We start from the raw sequence: 20,281 nt of genomic DNA, 5'->3' as shown, positions 1-20,281 counted from the left end.
AGAATGCATAATATATTTAAAGCTACTAATGCAAAAAAACAAAACCCAAAAAACCAGGAATACGCAATTTCTGATCACAATAATATACACAAATGTTAATAAAATTGTGCTAAACTTTTAATGAGGCAATCTTTTTAAAAGAAACCATATCCAAACACATAAGCCTGATATATAGTTCATTATTGCTATAATAAATAACTTTATATATTAATAAACATCTTGAATTTACAAAGTCATTTTCATCTGACAATACATTAAAAAAATACCCTTTAGCATATTTACACTAAGCAAAATGAACATATAAAGACAATGGGATTTTCCAGAGTAATAAAAGACATTTTTACTAGTAGCCTAGTTATTATGAGAAATTAGCCACTTTTTACTCTGTTGAGCAAAACTGCTCTAAATTCTAGAGGACAGAGCAACATCAAAGTAAATAAATAACTATTTTTAATATATCTAATAGTGAAATGAAAAGTTGACATGACATGCAAAAACTGCTCCTTAGTCTCAAATATGGGACTGAAAATAGACATGTTTATAAACTATAAATTCTTCTGAAGTCTAAGTAATGGACCAGTGAACTTTTCAGCTCATTAAGGAAGTCTGAACTCCTACAAATAAATGAGACATGCTTTCAATTCTATTTCCCTTTACCCAAAACTTATTTTGTTCCAGTAACAGATAGATCAACGTTAACTTTATACAAACAGTATTACCACTAGAGCAGCCTAAATAGGACATATATGATATCTAAGGCTTAATGCCATTCAAGTTGTGATTACTGACAAGTTAGCAAATACCCTGTCAATTATTTTGGTATACAAAAAAACTGTCAGCTAATTTTTCCTTTTAAGGAAATAAATTTTTAAGAAATACAGACCCGCCTTTCAGGAAAATGTTCTTAGTTTTGAAATCATACAATTAGGCAACTGAGCCAATAGTCATACAGTTAAAAACTGAAGGTTTTATGGAAGATCTAAAATGAACTTTCTAAAAAGAAGTGAATAATATGTTTCTCCCTCTCTAATAAAAGTTATGACATATTATAAAAGAATGAAAAGCTTAAATTAACTATAGCTAGAGTTGTGAGTAGTTTTTAAAAAGATATATATATATTAGGACTAAGATTTTTCACAATTTATTACTACACTAAAAAATACACTTAAACAGGAAAAACTTTTATTATCTCTCCATTACTTAACAAAGGCCAGCTGAATTAATGCATTAAAGCTTATGTTAGTAGCCTATGGAAATCTAAACAATTTCACATATACCATCTTTCTTAAACTTTGGTATCTACATTTATTTACTTGGGTGAAATAATGTTTTAAAAATTACACTGGCCAATGCCAAGATTAAAGGCTGTAAATGTAAATACTCATGCTAAGAAAATATGCTTATGAATCTTACTATATATTGAAAATCTGCAGTCATGAATTTACCTTATCAGCTTTCAACTTTCTAAGGAAAGATGGATTGTCATATCCCTTTGCTTGCCTTGCCTCTTGCAAATGGTTGATCATCCACACATTTTTTCTCTGCTTTGCCAAATCAAGTGCTGATTCACCCTGATAATATAAGCAGAAGAAATTCACGTTAAAAAAAATGAAAGGAAAAGCAGAATATTTTCGTTACGAACTTTTAAAGCACTTCCACAAAAATAAATTGACTGCAGTATTAGTTCATTAACATTGTTTTTACATTTGGCAAAGTCAATTACTAAAAGACTCTAAATCATATATTACTTATACCTTCCCATTCAAGGTACAATCAGAAAATGTATCTATACCTCTTATTCTAGATTCTATATTTGCTTGCATTTTAACTTAGAGAGTAATCAAAAAGTAGGTATTTTAGCACCTGCTGGATCAGAGGCTACCATTAAGTTTATCCAGTTATTTCATATTCTTTAAGGGTTTCATTAGTAATAGTTACTGCTACAAACCATCCTGCTGTAATACCAAACTGCCAGAAATCTCTCAGTTTAATTTCAGTGATGAACGAAGTCTGAAGAAAAGAACAGGGAAGAAAAAGAAAAGTCAACTTCCACTTCTACTGTTATATTGGTATTCTTGATCATGTTAAATTCATTCACCCATCCAGAAATTTCCAAAGAGAACACGGGTAGTAACAAAAAATGGTTAATCTTACATTATAGACTTGTAGCTCCCTTTAACTGCAAGAAAAAGAATTCCAAAGAGTATAACAGAACTAAAATGTTTTAAAGGCAGTAAGAAACAAGAAATGAGTGTCCCCAATTCTAGATCTATGCTTCTTTTTGCCTTTATTAATTTAAAATCTTATTTCTCCTTTTGCAAGTTAGATACCTACATTTTTATTCTATTTAATATTCTCCACTCTTTATATCCTTCCTTAAACAGAAAAGTAAAATTAATAATTTTGTTTACCAAAATTTCAAGAATTATGGATGAATATTCAAAATTACTTTAAAAAAAGAAAAAAAATGTTAAAATTTTATTTTAAAAAACTGGATGAAAATAAAGAAATAAGGAGCCTTGGGTTCCTTACTTATGAGGGATAATTATTAATCAAGTATGGAGTACAATTTAATTTAAAAAAAAAACACTGAAAAATAAAAAGAACCAAACAACAAAATAAACACACCACTACCACCAAGAGCAACAACAATAACAACACAACAATAAAAACAAAAAGCCTAACCAATCCTTTAATAAAAAGATCAATAGTATTTAATAAGAAATGGGCTAATCTAGGTGGGTCTTCCACAAATAGGGATATTTGTTTTAAAATATCTCCTTACCTATTCCAAAATTCTATGTCACCTAGGTTGTCAGAACCAGCTAATTAATCCAAACTAAAAGATTACCTGAATAAAAGCAATCCCTTGGGTAACAACTCCCAGAGAATATCCTGCAGTTGCCTCGGTCCAGCTGAGCATCCCTTCCACTAGAGGGCCATGTGACACCTAAGGATTGCCTAGATAAAAAGATGGAGGGAGCTTTAAGCAATCTTTCAACTACTCCTCTAGTCATCTGACTACTTTTATACAGTTCTTTTATTCAGCTGGTAAAATAAACAAGCAATTAATTTAAAGAATTATACTAAAACCAGGGTTCCAAGTCAAGTCTATATTTAAACACTCCATGTGTCAGCCAAAATAGTAAATTATAATAACAACAGCAGTAATAACAAGAATCATGGAGCATTTATAGACTATGTAACTAACTGGTAATAAAAGAAATTCTTCAGGGGTTTGGTGTGATGAACATTATGGAACGTGGCAGGTGGAAGATCACTTTTTGCCTAAGTGAGGTGGAAATTCATTATTAAAACTAAGGAAAATTATTCCTTGGAGACCATCTAGGTGGGGTACTTAAGAGATATTTTCTGAAAATAGTTTCTTACCTCTTTTCAAGAAACCATATAAGCGTTTTTCAATATATTAATTAACAAAGCTCAGTAATTTTATATTTTGCACAAGCTAAAAGTTACGTCCTTTGATAACTTTAGAAAGAAGAATCATAAATGCGTAGGCAGCACTCCTCCCCAAACTCAGTTCATCTAAACTTATCAACCAAAAGCATGTGCAAGGGGGTGAAATATTCTTTAAATTCACAAATGAGATGCTACCATGAAAAGGGATTACTGCATAGGTCATTTTTCTTAAAGTCTTAGTATCCCAAATCACTCCCCCTCCTCACTGTTATTACTTCAGAAGATATGAATTTATTCTATGTAACCAGTATCTGGGGCCATGGTTTTTGAACTAATTTAAGTCATGTCTGATGAAAAGCCATTGACTCTCTCCCCAGAAAAGTGCTGATACTTTATTTATAACAATTTCAGAAGTCCATGGACCCACCCCCTAACCAAAATCCACTGCTGGGTCCCAGATTAAGAACCTCTAATCAAGGGTTTATGGCCATTCCTAATCCTTCTAAGGATCAAAGTAGTCATTTTAAAGTCACCTATCATTTAATATTTATTGTCTGTAAGATAAGTGCTTATTTTGATAAAATAATCATTTGTTTATATATTAAAAGAATTGAATCCCTTACTCAAATAACTAATTTACAAGGATATCAAGACAGATTTCTAAGAAACTTAAGCTTAATTTTATTTAGGAAATAGCTATTTTAGAAGAAATAGGGCCAATTAATAAATATTATAACTAAATATAATTTTTCATATTCTTTAAAGAATGTAACTTTTACTAGCTATTAAAGTCATATCCAGATTTACAGGCTCCATCTTGGTACAATTTATGGTTATCAACCAGATTTTCTTTCTCAAGACTTAAAATGAAAAATGGAAAAATACACAGCTATGAATCGACTTTATCAAATTCTAGGACAAAAAATCTAGGTTGGTTGTTTTTTATTTATTTATGAATTTTTCACTTTCAAAATTAAGTTTACTTAATTAGCTTGACATTCCACATAGCTAAAACGCACCACCTCAAATTATATATGACTAAAACAGAACCAATTTCTATTGCCTTCACTCCCAAAAAAGTCTGTTTCCTTCCATCTTCACAACTTCAATACATATCACAAGACACTCAGTTATTCAAACCAAAACCTAAGTCATCGATGTTTTTTTCTTTCACCTTCATTTCTAATCTACCTTTTCTTTTCTACTCTAAACTATCATTTCCAAATCCATTCATTTCACTCCATCACTACTTCTACAATCATAGGCTAAACTAACATCATCACTTGCCTGATTTATTATGAGAGCCTAACTGATCTTCATCTATCCCTTCCATTTTCTTTTCTTTTTTTTTTTTTTGTGGTACACGGGCCTCTCACTGTTGTGGCCTCTCCCGTTGTGGAGCACAGGCTCCGGACGCGCAGGCTCTGCGGCCACGGCTCACGGCCCCAGCCGATCTGCGGCATGTGGGATCTTCCCGGACTGAGGCACAAACCCGTGTCCCCTGCATCGGCAGGCAGACTCTCAACCACTGCGCCACCAGGGAAGCCCCTTTCCATTTTCTTAATTCTTCAATACATTCTTCAAATACCAAAGTAATTTTTAAAAAAATATTAAAAACACAAAGATTATATAACCATTCTACATAAATCCTTCCAACTATTTCTCATGACTGAGAATACAATTAAAGTTCCTTATCATGGCCTTGTACCTGTCTCTCTCTCTCAGTGTCTCACTGCTTGGTCAAAGCTGTCATTTCTACACCTCTAACATGGTAAGCTTATTCCTGGCCTTGGGCCTTGCATGTGTAGGTTCCTCTACATCAGGGGTCCCCAACCCCCGGACCAGTACTGGTCTGTGGCCTGTTAGGAACCGGGCCGCACAGCAGGTAGTGAGCGGCAGGCAAGCGAGTCAAGTTTCATCTGTATTTACAGCCGCTCTCCATCGCTTGCATTACCGCCTGAGCTCCGCCTCCTCTCAGCATTATGGTGAGCTGTAGAATTATTTCATTATATATTACAATGTAATAATAATAAAAATAAAGTGCACAATAAACATAATGCGCTTGAATTACATTTATTGCCCCCCACCCCAGTCCGTGGAAAAATTGTCTTCCACAAAACTGTTCGCTGGTGCCAAAAAGGTTGGGGACCACTGTTCTATGTGGAAAGGTTTTTCCCATGTATCTTTGCATAACTGATCCCTTATCAGACAAGTCTGAAAGCAAATGTTATCTCAGAGGCATTCACAAATCACTCTCACCTGAGGTGGCCCCCTTACCCCTCGTCATGACCACTTTTGCCTATGTGCATGTGTTTTTAATTTATTTATTGTCCATTTCCTCAATGCAGTATAAGTTCTGAGAGAATAAGGACTTCATCTATCTTAAACACTGACTCCCCAGCATTAAACAAATATCTGTTGAATGAATGAATGGTTTCCACTAGAAGGTGATGACTAGACTTCAGTATATTAGGAATCAGCCAGATTCCAGTAGCAAAGGTATTTGATACTTATTTCGTCCTTTTAATTACATTAAAAGTACATTTTTAAACAAAAATCTACTTTTACACCAGTGTGGTTAAAAAAGATTATTTTTACTCTGAAAGTATAAATGTTCCCTGAGCAACTGAAGCAACTCCTTTAGACTTTATTTCCTTTAAAAACAATGTCACTCTAAATAAGTCAAACAGAGAAAAACAAATACCATATGATATCACTTATATGTGGGATCAAAAAAAAATAAACAAACAACAACAACAACAAAACTCGAGCTCATAAATACAGAGAACAGATTGGTGATTGCCAGAGGTAGGCAGTGCACTGTGGGGAGTGAGGAAGATTAGTGAAGGGGGTCAAAGGTACAAACTTCCAGTTCTAAAAGAAATAAGTCACGAGGATGTAATGTACATAATGGCAACTATAGTTAATAATACTATAGTGCAGGTACTTCCCTGGTGGTCCAGTGGGTAAGACTCCATGCTCCCAATGCAGGGGGCCCTGGTTCAATCCCTGGTTGGGAAACTAAATGCCGCATGCATGCCGTAACTAGGAGTTCGCATGCCGCAATTAAGAGTCCGCATGCTGCAACTAAGAGTCCTCATGCCGCAACTAAGAAGCCTGCATGCTGCAACTAAGAGAGTCCGCATGCCGCAACTAAGAGGGTCTGTATGCCGCAATAAAGATCCTGCATGCCGTAACTAAGACCCGGTGCAGCCAAAATTTTTTAAAAATATTAAAAAAATAATACTATAGTGCATATTCAGAAGTTGCTAAGAGCAAAGCTTGAGGGTTTGCATCACAAGAAAAAAGAAAATTTTGTGACTGTGTATGATGATGGATGTTGACTAGACTTGTTGGTCATTTTGCAATGTGTACAGATGTCAAATCATTATGTTGTACACCTGAAAGTTGTATCATGTTATATACCAATTATACCTCATAAAAAGTTAAAAAAAAATGTTACTCCAGAGCTAGCAAGGAATTATATTTAAAATAACTCCTTTTTGTTAATGGCCAACCTTGATGATACAGTCAGATAAAATTAAAACATTAATAAAAAGAAAGTCAACAAAAAAAATAGATGTATTTCAGTAAAAGTTCTATAGGTACAATAATTAGCTCAATTATTTGACACGATAGACTCTGGAAGGTCGTCACATGAACTGTACTAGTTAAGGAAGCTGCATTCCAGTTTATCCCATCTTGGTACCAAATAATTCATGTGCTGAGCCTATAAAACATTAAAAATACAAGGTTTGAACCATTTAAATCAGTTCAACTATCTCCATTCTTACCATTACCTTTCTGTTGAAATTCATTATAGATTATTTCTTTTACTAAGACTAATCAAAAGTTTATATAATGGTTAATGTGGAGTACAAGTTGAAAAGACATTAAACTTACAAACCACACCTCAAATACTTAAAGTTCATGAATGAAGAGAAGTTATCTAAAATTTTATATGGTAAGAAAAGATATTTTTAAATGCTCTGAAAATATGCACTACTAGTGTATATTTGAAACTACTACTAGTTTCAAATTCCAAAACTGTGCAGTCATCTTGTCATAATTCTTTGGTACAAATGTAATTTCAATATATTTATATGACTTTTGGCAAACTCTATGGAGACTCACTATTTGCTGTAGTGAAAATTGGTTCTATTTTTTCAAAAATATAACACTAAATACTAGAAATGTATTCCTGGGGCATGACTCACTTTAGGAATGGCTATCTAGTAGCTAAGAGATGAAAAAATAACACTCTAAAGCAATTCAGATAATAAAACATAAGGTCATCTCATTAATTTTTTTCTCATGGGGATATTGGTCAGGTTTAGTCAAACTCCTCCTTTCTTATACTTTAGGCCTTGGGGTCAGCCTAATTTACCAATCACAGTGTTATGAACTTTTCAGAACTTCCTATTTAAAAATGTTTGGAAAAGCAAAAATTTCTCTCTATGATTTCAGAAGTGGCAGAGAGTTATGCTAGCATAGTCATGAAAACTAGCTTAGAGTTAAAGCTCAAGACTACACAAATCTTCAGTCAGTCAACAAATACTTAGAGCGCCCATCACACGTCAGGCACTATGGTAAGTTGACTTTCCTCTTTCCATACATTTACTAGCAGATACTAGACCATTCTGATCACTTTGGGTAAAAACACGAAGACTTGAAATTTTAAAAAAAGAAAATACATGGTTTTCTCAATTTCTTACAGTTTCCAATAAGATATTTGATATTTACTTTTAACTAATTAGACTCATTTATAAAAATTGGTTATAATCGTAAATAAATTTAAACTATTTTATTTTAGTAATTTAACCTTCTCTTCTTAGAGTAATCAGATAGAGGAAGAACTATTCATTGCAACATAAAAAGATGCCCTGATCCAGCAGGAGATAACCTACTTTTTGATTGGCATTTTAGATTATTATATGACTCGAACTCCTTTCATATTTAATTAGCACATATTCCTTACAAATTTAAGAAGTATGACTCAGAAAATACTACGGTCTATAGTCAAAATGAAAGAAAATTTGTCAATGGGCACAAAGATATTTATGAATGTACATTATTAAAAGATGATGTTTAAAACTTTAAAGTCATTTCACAGAAAGAGTCTGTTGCTGAAGACATGGTGGATTCTGAAGCTTTAAAAATGAGAATGGTTAACCAAAATTTAAGACTACCAATAGCATTTTCTTGCAGGTATTCATAAAATATTTATAAATTCCTAAATGCTCAGAGTGTAAATGTTAATTGTGCTTTGCTCTTAAATAATTTTGTATAATTTTTTGGTATATTTTTCCTGGATAGTCCAGCATTTGGGGGAGAGGAGTTCTCCTATAAACATCATGAAGGTGATTATCAAATTTAAAGGTCTTGAACTTTAAAAAAATGAGACAATCAATGACCAAGTCAAAAAATTACTAAAAGTTATTATGCATACTTGTGATATAAACTTGTGCTTCTCTGCAATGATCTTCTTAAAGAAACCAGAAAACTATTCAGCTATAAAAACAGATTATGTAATTTAATTTCCAAAAGTCAATAAGAATTCACTAATGAAAGGGCCACCAAAATCTGAAAATTACTCCAATACTAAAAAGACGAAAGTAAATAAACCAGTCTTTCAAAACGAATTCTTGCATGGAAGGGTTGAGCTTAAATGAGAAGCTTCTTCCATCTCTGAAAGTCTCTTAAAAAACCTATATTTTATTAAGGAATTCCCATCTTGGTAACCACATTTCACAAAGCACAATCAATACAGGCTAGTTTTACCTTGATATTCTGGGCATCGACATTAGCTCCAGCTTCCAGAAGAAGACTAATGACTGTGGTATTCCCTGCTAGTACTGCCCAATGCAGAGCAGTGTTTTTGTGATACTTGTCACCAAGGTTAACTGAAACATTGAATGTTAAAAGCAATCTAGTTGGATCCACACTGAAAAGGAAAAAAAAACACAACAACAACAACAACCCTAATTTCAATTATAGAAATCATTACAGATACTAAACTGATTGTGGTTGCATTCCATCTTGGAACACTTGTATTCTAACCTATTTTCAACAATTTTATAATGAGTAATGAGACAACATTCTTAATATGAAGTGTTAAATACATGCAACACCATATAACCTAAACTACTTCGAAGAGAGAGCACACTTCGTCCTGACATTTATTATTTTTCACCTAGGGATTAATGCCATTAATATCTATATAATTAAACAATTAAAAATGTCAATCTAGATTGCTCCAAAAATGATTTAAGGCAACTTACTAATTAGTATGTTAAAGTTGCCAATATGCAAATCACATAAAAATGAGTCACTTTTTAAAAAGAAGGTAACGTCTTCCATTCTTGGAAATTGTTAAAAGAAGAATACCTTAAGGATACTACAATTACCAACATAAAGGTAAACACAGAAACTCAAAACATCCAAAAAGGTAATTTATGTTATATACTATGTACTCATTATAAGAATTTTAAATATTAGTGAGTATAACATTAATTGCTTTTTCTCATCACTTATTTTACATTTTATTATGCTGAAAGTTATCTGAATAAGTATTTTATAAATGGTTACATACCTATGTGTTCTATAAGCTGCCCACATTAAAGGCGTCATCCCATTCTGATCCATCATATCTACATCCTGATAGAGTAAAAAGGAAGTCAGACAGTAAAAACTTTTAAGTTCCTGCCAAATTTACTGAGAAAAATATAATTTACACATCACAGGAGAAGCCAGCGTAATAACAGTACTCAATCGAGGGTGATTTATGAAACTTTTTCTTTCTTAACTTTAAAATAAAACTATTATCACTGAATATTTTAATTAATGTGGATATAAGTATCTAATTGACATATATTAAGTATATATTCAATATTTAATTAACTTCTATTTCTCGTTTTCCCTTTTAAGATGCTTCACTCAGCCTTTCAATGTTTTCATTTAAAGATCTTAACATACTCTTGATCTTTCACCCACAAAGGATCGATTAAATAAATGACTTATGTCTCTGAAAAACTTATTTATACTAATTCATGATAGGAGGGAATAATAAAACCCTGCTTATTCCTAGGCATTTTAAAACAAAGAATAAATTCAATAAACTTCAACAGATTCAAAAAAGTTTGTTTGCTTTTTATCACTATCACTACACATAAATATTTTTAGAATTAACTAATTCTACAAAGTTTGTGGTGAAAAAGCAAGGTAATAAAGCAATCCTCTGTCTTACTCCCCACGATTTTCACTTTTTTTAGCTCATTATTTTGGTCTTTACCTCCACATGTTTAAAATATGATACCTGAATTGCTACTTTTTGATTTTTCAGTTTTAGGCATTACCCTAAATATGCATATTTTCCATATCCTCAATATGTAAAATAGCAAATTCTCTCTTTCTTCTCACTGCCCCATCACAAATATGCACCTTTCCTATTCTTTCCTCTGAAAAGATCTACTGTAATTCTGGTTCTATAAATATTTGATATTTACGTTACTATAAATATATATGAATACTATTCCCAACAAAGTATGTAGTAAACTATGATTACTTTCCTCTCCTACCCAACTTTTTTGCTTTCCTTGGTACTGCATTTTTTCTCCCTTTTGCTTAGTTTTCTTTTTCTTTCTTTTTAGCAAATTAGAATTAAAACTACTACCTGTTCAACCAAAACTCTTCTCAAGTTATCTAAATCTCCTTTCAAGACAGGCTGATGTATCAGGGATTCTATCAGTTTCACTTGCCTAAAATTCCTTCTCCTGATCCACTCCAATCTGCCTGAGGCACCTGTCTCATTAACTAGAAGAGGACTTCTTTGAAGACAGAAATTATTTTAAATTCATCTTTGTATTCTCAGTGCCCAGAAGAGTAGATAATCAAAAAACATTTGTTAAATGAAAAGACATGTTTATCTATCTACTCTTCCAGACTTCGGAAAGGCATGGGCTTTAGAATAAGACAGACATGATTTTGAATTCCTAGCTCTACCACTTAATAACTATAAAACTGGCAAAATTACATTAATTCTCTGAAACTCAGCTTTCCCACCTACAAATGTGAATACAAATAATGGCTTCATAAGACCCCTGTGAGGATTAAATGGAATAATGTGTGTAAAGCAAACTAATTCCATAGCCTGGAACACAACAGACATTCAATAAATATTAAGTTTCCTCTTCTTCCCTTCCCCATCTCCCATTCCTGGATTACATTAAACCAGCAGATCTTATCCAAGTTATGTTATCCAATTTACCAGTCAGTGGAGAGAGGACAGAGTTATAGTGAGTACACTATAAAACACTTCATAACTCTGTGTAGCAGTTCTCTGTAAGCTACTATTACTGATGGGAGTATGTCTCAAATATCCAAATGTACTGAGGCAGAAAAAATGCTGAGAACCACCACATTGACAAGTGACAACACATATCCTTGGACATCATCAGTTTTAGTCTCTTTCATGAAAACTGTAGTCAAATGTTATGCCTTATCACTACACATCTATTTCTAAATTTATTTTACGTGTTGTTGGGAACATCTCATGTAACCTCACTCAATAGTTACATTATACATGTTGATTTTTTTCCACTAAAAATCTTAAAAAAAAATCTTCTCTGAAGAAATGACATACTTCCTTGTTTCTTAGACGAGAGTTAAGTTCTGTCACTTATTTTACTTCCTTCACTGCCCTGGTTTGAAGAAAGCTCAACTAAATTTGATGTCCAATTAAAGCAAACATGTAAATTCTTATATTTAAGTTTCTTCTTCCTTTTTAGTTGTAAGTCTTTTCATATCCTTTTTAAAAAGTGACAGTATTTAAAATATTAATAAGTAAAATAAAAAATGTAAAATTATGCCACATCTGTAGAGTACTAAAAGAAAAATGAAATTCAACCTTTTCTTTCTTTGGGTCGGGATTTAAAACTTGGTACTTCTTTTCCAAGTTCAGCCTGGACGTATGAGTATTCTCTATTAGGAAGAATTAACAAGCCCAGATCAAAAGGTTATGGTAATTCCATGATCAACAGGGCTCCATTACTTAGCATTTTCCCCTTTTTTTCCCTGAAAATCATCCAAAAGAATTGGTAGTGAGCACTGAATATATTTAACAGTATAACTAACATGAAACAATTGTGAAGAATAGAATGACAAACTGAATGGAAATGTCACAAGCCCTAAGAATGTAAATTTGATAAAATTAACCAAAAATGGGGGGGAAATGGAAAAAGGCTGAAAAGAAAGTATAATGAGTACCTAATCTGTAATAGCTATGAGCCAAAGGATATTATTTAAAGCTGAAAAATCAAGTAATAGAAATTTATCAGAACAAGTTAACACTAAGAAAAACAGTATAATTGACTAATGTCAATGTAAGACAGGGAAGAGAACGAAGAAATTAGAAATATACTAATTTTATTACTGCTTATAATTGGGAACTAATCAGAACTAATAAAAATTGAGCAAACATCTGATTAAAGTGAGGGAGAAAAAGAGAACTGTGTGACTGAGGAAAGAATTACCAAGCAGAAGAAAAGAGCAAGCACAAAGGCCCTAAGACAGAAGCTTATCAGAGCTGTTCAACGAACAGCAAGAAGACGGGTGTGGTTAAAGCAGTAGTGAGGGGGAGATGACAGAAGATGAAATCAGAGGTATCCAGGGCTAGACCACACATGGTTCAATAGGCCAGAGAAGGACTTTGGTATCCATTTCAAGTATAATGTAATGCACATTAGAGCGGTTTTCTTTTACAATATTTTAGCATATAGATTGAAAAACAGTCTGGAAAAATATAAACTAAACTGTTAAAGGAAGTGATCTCAGTGGGGAGAGGAGGTAAAGGAAGAGGTGGGATTTCATTCTCTAAGTCATACTCTTCTATTATGTTTGAATATTTTACAGTAAGTATGTGTTACTTTTCTAAGCAGAAAAAAAAACTCTTACTCATGAAAAAGAAAACTACTTGTCAGACATTTATTAACATTATCATGCATTTACTGCACAAGCGGTACTGTGACAAAAATCTCTGCCCTTGAAGAATTTTATAGCCTACATACTATGTCAGAGTTAAAATGATTACTGAAACATCCAAACTCCAAAATCAATAAGCTAACAAAAATAGTGAAAACTTTACACCACTTTTCCTACCCAGTTAAAAACTGGAAGGAAAAAAGTGAACATGTATTGTAGACTTATATCTGTAATACAGAAGGCCACTGAAGACAATGCCACGTGCAACAGCGCCATCTACTGCTTCAACTGCCAGCCTAGAAGGAACCGTAGGAGAACAAAGATGATCCCTTGTGGTAGCTGGTCTCCAAAGATGGCCCCTAATAAACCTCCCTTCCCAGTATTCACGCCCTTGTGCTCCCTCAATGAACATGCGCTGGCACTGTTACTTGCTTTAACTGACAGAATGGAGCAGAAATGCTCTTATGCCAGTTCAAAACATCAGACAGCTTCTGCTCTTGCTCTTTTGGGCACTCTGAGCCACCATGTAGGAAGTCTGGCTTCCCTGCTAGAGAGACCACATGGAGAGGTATCTTGGAGAAGAAATTCTAAGACTGCATGGGGAAAAAGAGAGAGGCCTAGCTGTCAACTGAGCCCAGCCTTTTAGCCATTCCTATCAAGATATAAGGTATGCAAGTGAGCCATCCTCCAGCCCAGTTGAGCCCCCAGACGACTGCAGCCCCCTGCCATTATCACAAGAGGAACCACCCAGCCAAGCCCAGTCAACCCACAGAATTGTGAAATACAATGGTTGGTTGTGTTTAAAGCCATTATATTTAGGGGGTAGTCTGTTTACACAGTAATGGATAATAAACTCCCCCTTCCAGCAATTAATTTAACCAGTCTATGCCTCTTTTCCTTAGCAATAGTGTACAACACACAACTGTCACTGACTGTCACTGCCAACAGCAAATACCTTAAAGGATTCATAAAATAAATACTATTCAAATTCTAAATCTAATATTTTAAATTGAAATAACAAATATATGTTAATAGCACTGAACTAAAATCATTTGTCTTTCTCTTATGATAAGTTCCTTAGCTATAAAACTAATGTTTAAGTACAATGAGAGAAAACTCATGAAAGAAAAACTGAGTGACATTACTTTTAACAAAATACATGTTATTGAAACAAATGAAAATCATGGTACACAGAAACTGATAATATTTAATATGATTATAGTCACTACATATTCAGTAGAAATCAGGAAGAATCACTTAAATCATGAGAATTTTTCTGACATGTAAGAAGCAGTATTTTATATAGCAGAAACAGAGAAAATGACTTAAGGAATGTATCCCCCTTGAGAGGGACTTAATACAGAAAATAACCAGTAATATGTTCAAAAAAGTTTAAATGAATTCAGATGATATATTCAAAAGATGTAATTAAGGGAAAAAAATAGATACTTAAAATTTCTCCCTTACTTTCTGGAATTCATCTCTGTCACTACTGGAAATTAAAAAAACCCACCTTAATGGATCATTATCTAGATCATAACTGGTTTTCATATTTTTATGTTAACTACATTAAACAGCTCAATATCAAACTAACTATATATTTATTTATTCTCTTCATCCATCAGAAAGTACTATTTAAATATCACTAGACTGTTACACTTGTTAACACCAATAATATTAGGTATTTAAACCATGAAGAACGTTTGGTTAAAATCTACCCCATTGTGACTTTTTTTTACCTGTCCTTTTGCTATGAGATAAGCAACAATTGAGGTATGTCCAAACTGGGCAGCCAGATGAATACAGCTACATCCTTCTCCGTCAATTAATGAAGGATCTGCACCATATTTCATTAGTTGCACGACCATAGATAGATGGCCTTGTCTAAAACGTAAAAGAATAAACACTTAAATATATAAAGTTATTTCAAACAAGAAACTCTGGAAAGATCTTTTTTTAAAAAATAGGGTAATGGTGGAAAAGATTACACAAATCTTATTTTATGTTATTTTAAAATAGGTATATGTCAAGACACATTTAGGATTTTATGTTCTTAAGTCTTAACTGGTATAAACGGTTTTTGAAAATTTATAGATACTCATAACTTCTTTAAATATGTAATAAATAGTTACTATATTCTATTAATCCTATTCCAATATGACCTTAATTGTCCCATGAACTAGATACTTCTTTCACTGTAAACATATGTAGGCTGCAAAAGTATTCCAAAGTTTAACACCATCTTATAATTAACTGGATTAATATCAGCATGGTTAATTCCTTAAGGACACTTTGGACAATAAACTTTGCTTCCAATGCAGGTAACACTGGACAGCAATACATTAGCACATTATTGATATTAATTACTGGCATAACAAGTTCTCCCATTCACTTCCTCATATTCTTTTTAAAGCTACTTAGTTATAGATTGCTAAAGGAACCAAAGGGGAAAAAAAAATCCAGAACTAAATTTAAACCTTGTGGCCCAGTGCAATGGAGTTGAATTTAGGTCTCCTCCAAGTTGATCCACAATAGCACCTTTCGAAATATAGTATCTATAAGACAAAATTTTAAATAATTAAGACAACTTTCATTTTCAATTTTAAGAAACTGTATGAAAAATAAAGAAATGTTTTTCATTTTAGATCTCATGCTAGTTTATGCCTTGGACAATAAACAATCTTTTGTGAGTTTTTAAAATACATTAGCAGAATTTTACATCAAACATATCACTCTCTTTTGTTCCACAAGTAAAAGAAAAGTAATTTTTTAAATTACAATAAAGAATAGCAAAGCCAAATAACAATCATATAAAAAAGAAGGCAGTCAGAGAACCACAAAGATTTGGATCCTACAGCAGCATCAGGTAGAATTTTGGAATTACAACAGCTGTAGAGCAGGCCAGACACATAGCCTACCATGGGTAGAAGCTCAGCTTTTTAAGCTCAGCTTTACTTTCCTCACAAGATTACTATAGATTAAATCAAACAACATATGTGAAAGAGTTTTATACACTGTAAAGTATAACATAAACGTTCTTTATGATGCCTTATTTGTTATGCTTTTAAAGCTGAGTTGCTTTAAAAAGAAACAGCAACCTCATTTCTTACTATATTCATGTCATAACATCTTGATATTCTCTGAAATGAACAGGACCTAGCTGCTTATATAATGCTTGTTTTGGAACTGATCAATGCAATGAATCTTGAATACCAATGATTTCAAGGCATTTGATGGCAAATGTTTGACATATGTATATTACTGAGGTTCTTAAACTGTTCTAAGTGATTACTGCTTTAGATCACTAATGCATTCACTCTTAATGCTCATAGTTCCAAACATTTAATATATTCAGTACTTACAAGCTTGATTCAGATATTTTCTGCTTTATACATTTAAGTTGGTGCTTTTAAAGCATTATGCAATGAAGGGCCCAATTCCACTCTATCATACAGTTTGAAGTAACTTAAAATATTTCTAGACTAAAATATTTCCAGTCCAAAACATCAGACAGTCTGAACACAAACATTCAAATGCTCCTAAACTGTTTCTTAAGGTACCCAGTAGACATTAATGCAATAATTGAAAATGATTTTTTGAGCCCAAAGAGAAGTACAGCACAGCCAAAGAACAGCTTTGATAGGAAATATTTTCTTTAAAATTCCAACTAGAAAGTTTTCTTAAGCAATTTTATTACCTTCTCTATAGTTAATATATCTGTGTTCCTGAGACGTATTTTTACTCACATTTCAAATCCTTGCTAGGACTATGGCAATGAGTGATTTCCAAACTAGTTCTAAAGTACAACTTTTTTTTAACAAGGATAGGGGAAATTTTTTTTCTGCATGATAAAGAAGAGTAACTTCTATCACCTTTTCATTGTAAACCTCTGGAAGAAAAATACTATATTTTTATAACATGTTATTTTTTTGTAGCTTTAAGACCCTAGTTCAAACTATAAAATTCTGAGAAGATTGTATAATTCTTATTTTTAAACTCAAGCCTCCTTGCAATACTATAAGATGGTTATTATCAAGAAATGTACTTGCGGGTACTAATGATCCCTAGATTTTGAGAAGAGAATATCAATGAACAAGAGATAGCAACAAATACTTGAAAGATGAAAAGCAAAGCGCTAAAACCCAAATGTCTCCAGAGGAGAACACCAATGAGAAGCAAACCAGAATATGTTATAAAACCCTAGAAAGGCTAAGGGATTAAAGGCAATAGTCACCTCAAAAGAAAGTAATAAGAAGCTGGACTGTAAACAGAAACACTGGTTCAAAGTCAATATAAGCTGCTGAAAAATTGTTGTTTTCTAACTTATATTCTCACTGAAAGTGAGTGTGTATTTAGCATCACAATAGGCATTTTAGTGACATGGAAGCAATCAAGCAGCTGACAAAGCTAGACTAGTTTTCTTTGTGCACTGTCATCTTAAAATGTGACTACTTAAATTTTTAATATTATTATAGTGATAATTCAAACTCTTCTATTAAAGTTCAGATTCATTCTAATGTCTCTAAACTTCTCATGCTCCTGTTGATTTTAACATTCAGCCATTCAGTATTTGCCAAAAGGTGTATTCAGTGCATCTTTCCAGAGAAATTTAAGACTCAAGGAATTACATCACAGAAACACATGGGACACTGAAAACGTTGCAATGAAAGTTTACATGCTAAAGGGACATTTGGGAGGTTCCTAAGTCCCACAACTTCCAATCAGCTTTGTTATGTCTCTCCTAAATATGAATGGTCAAACATGACCAGATAGTTGAGAAAAGCTTCAAACATGGAAGGAGACCAAAGTAAACAGAAGAAGCCCAAAATAGACAATATATAGAGAAGAGCTTAAAAAACTAAAGTTATAATAAATAGTCTCCAAAAAATAAGAGAAGATAATATACTCATGACATAAGAACAAAACATTTTTTTTAAGTGGGGTGGGGGGTAGAGATCAAGAGAGAATGCTTCAAATTGAAAATGCCATAGATAAAATTAGAAATTCAAAAGAAGGATTAGAAGATAAATTAAGAACATCTCCCTAAAGCACAATAGCTATAAAAGGACCATATCAATGCACAATAATGTAAACTTTCACAAAGTGGGGAATAAAGAATAAGAGCTTATATGTCGCCAGGGAAGAAGAATAAGCCACACACACACTGTGCTCTTAGAAATTATAAGCTACATATTTTTTAACAAAGCCCCATATTCATTAACAACACCTTGACTTGAAATCAAACTAAAATCAGAGACTACAAGCATTATTAGCTGTTGTTAACAAAGAATCTTGAAGTAACAGGAGACTGCTGAAGACCAAAGCCTGCACTAATCCTTTTTATTTCATTATATCAGGGTAAAATCTAAGAAATAGTTAAAAGACTTCCACTTGAAAACACTAGGAATATAAGACATCCAGGCCAGGTGAAGGTCTCCTCCTTTCCAAATTATACTTACTTTAATATCTTACCAGCATGAAGTGACCCAACTAACTCTGCTTGAAGCAAGCTCCTACAGCACGTCCTGATGGAACATAACTGTTACAAGGGACACTTCTCCATGGGTCTCTGGTGGCTCCCATATGTCTTGCTGAGTATATGAGAAGACTGCAAGGTCCTGACCACTCTACACAGGCCATTTCTGAGTTCTGTTTGCATCAAGCAACCTTGAGAGATGAGGTAACGTCTCCCTCTGGGACAAAGAGCGACTTTGCTTCCCATGTACTATAAAAGCAATGAATATCCACTGTGTGTGCTGCATTGACCATATCAAGCCACTCCCATAGGACCTAGGGAGCTATGCAAATATGATGTTCATGCTATTTGCTGTGCTATGAATAATAAAGTCCTTGGTCTCTACCTGAGTCATGTATCTTCTGCCAGCATCCATGAAATAGTAATACGCTGTAGCTTCTAAGAAGGGTGTAATTCTAGACTGAAAAGTAAAAAATTAATCTTGAGGCTATAAATACCAGTTACTATAGAAAACTGCATTTACTCACCATTATGTTTGTTTTAGGAAAGTAACTTGCTAAACTACGAATTGTAAGAAATTAAGTTTACCCCCCTGATTGGGAGATTGTGACTGACATATCTACAGTACTACGTACAAAATAGATAACTAATGAGAACATGCTATATAGCACAGGGAACTCTACTCAGTGCTCTGTGGTGACCTAAATGGGAAGGAAATCCAAAAAAGAGGGGATATATGTATACATAAGGCTGATTCACTTCACTGTACAGCAGAAACTAACACAACGCTGTAAAGCAACTATGCCCCAATTAAAAAAAAGAAATTAAGTTTACCCTTCTGAAGACATAATATACACAGACACTGTAGTTATTAACCCATTCTATAGTTAGTGACTTTATTCTGTAACCTCACTTGCCCATAAGTGGTGGAACAATCCATAAGGCAGGCAACATCAAGACTTTTTGTCTGTATTTCTCATTTTAGAGTTTCTTATTTATTTTTAAACACAAGACAAATGTGAATTTTTTGATCAACAGAATGAGATCAAATATATCTTAACTATAACACTTGAAGCAAAAAAATAATAAAGTAATGCTTTAAAATTCCGAGAAAACTAAGCTTAATCTAGAAGTCTACACTCAGCCAAACAACCAACAAGGTTTGAGGGCAGAAGAGATAGTAACTTCAAAAGATTTACCTCCCAAGCACTCTCTCTCAGAAAGTTTCTGAAAAACGAGCTCTACTAAAACCAGACAGTAAACCAACAGAGAGAAAAACCTGAGATCCAGGAAACTGAAACCAACACTGGAGCAAAGGGATTTCCCAGAATGATTGCAAAGGGATTTCCCAGAATGATTGCAAAGGTAAGTCTCAAGACAATTGTTGTGCGCAGCTCTCAAGAGCAA

At 33.2% G+C, this 20,281-nt stretch overlaps 1 protein-coding gene across 1 annotated transcript in view; it reads right to left on the bottom strand.

The window, feature by feature from the left end:
- Positions 1-20,281, bottom strand: part of ZDHHC17 (zinc finger DHHC-type palmitoyltransferase 17) — a 106,245-nt gene that overhangs the window by 40,264 nt on the left and 45,700 nt on the right. The window contains exons 4-8 of the mRNA XM_067697402.1: positions 15,876-15,953; positions 15,138-15,282; positions 10,013-10,077; positions 9,202-9,364; positions 1,446-1,571 (exon numbers count right to left, since the gene is read on the bottom strand). Coding sequence (XP_067553503.1) covers positions 1,446-1,571; positions 9,202-9,364; positions 10,013-10,077; positions 15,138-15,282; positions 15,876-15,953 — 577 coding nt within the window. The remainder of the gene's footprint in view (positions 1-1,445; positions 1,572-9,201; positions 9,365-10,012; positions 10,078-15,137; positions 15,283-15,875; positions 15,954-20,281) is intronic.

The sequence above is a fragment of the Pseudorca crassidens genome, chromosome 11, assembly GCF_039906515.1.
Source record: "Pseudorca crassidens isolate mPseCra1 chromosome 11, mPseCra1.hap1, whole genome shotgun sequence".
Classification (NCBI taxonomy): domain Eukaryota; kingdom Metazoa; phylum Chordata; class Mammalia; order Artiodactyla; family Delphinidae; genus Pseudorca; species Pseudorca crassidens.
Note: the sequence above shows the minus strand (reverse complement) of the source record. Positions and strands in the feature narration are given on the sequence as shown.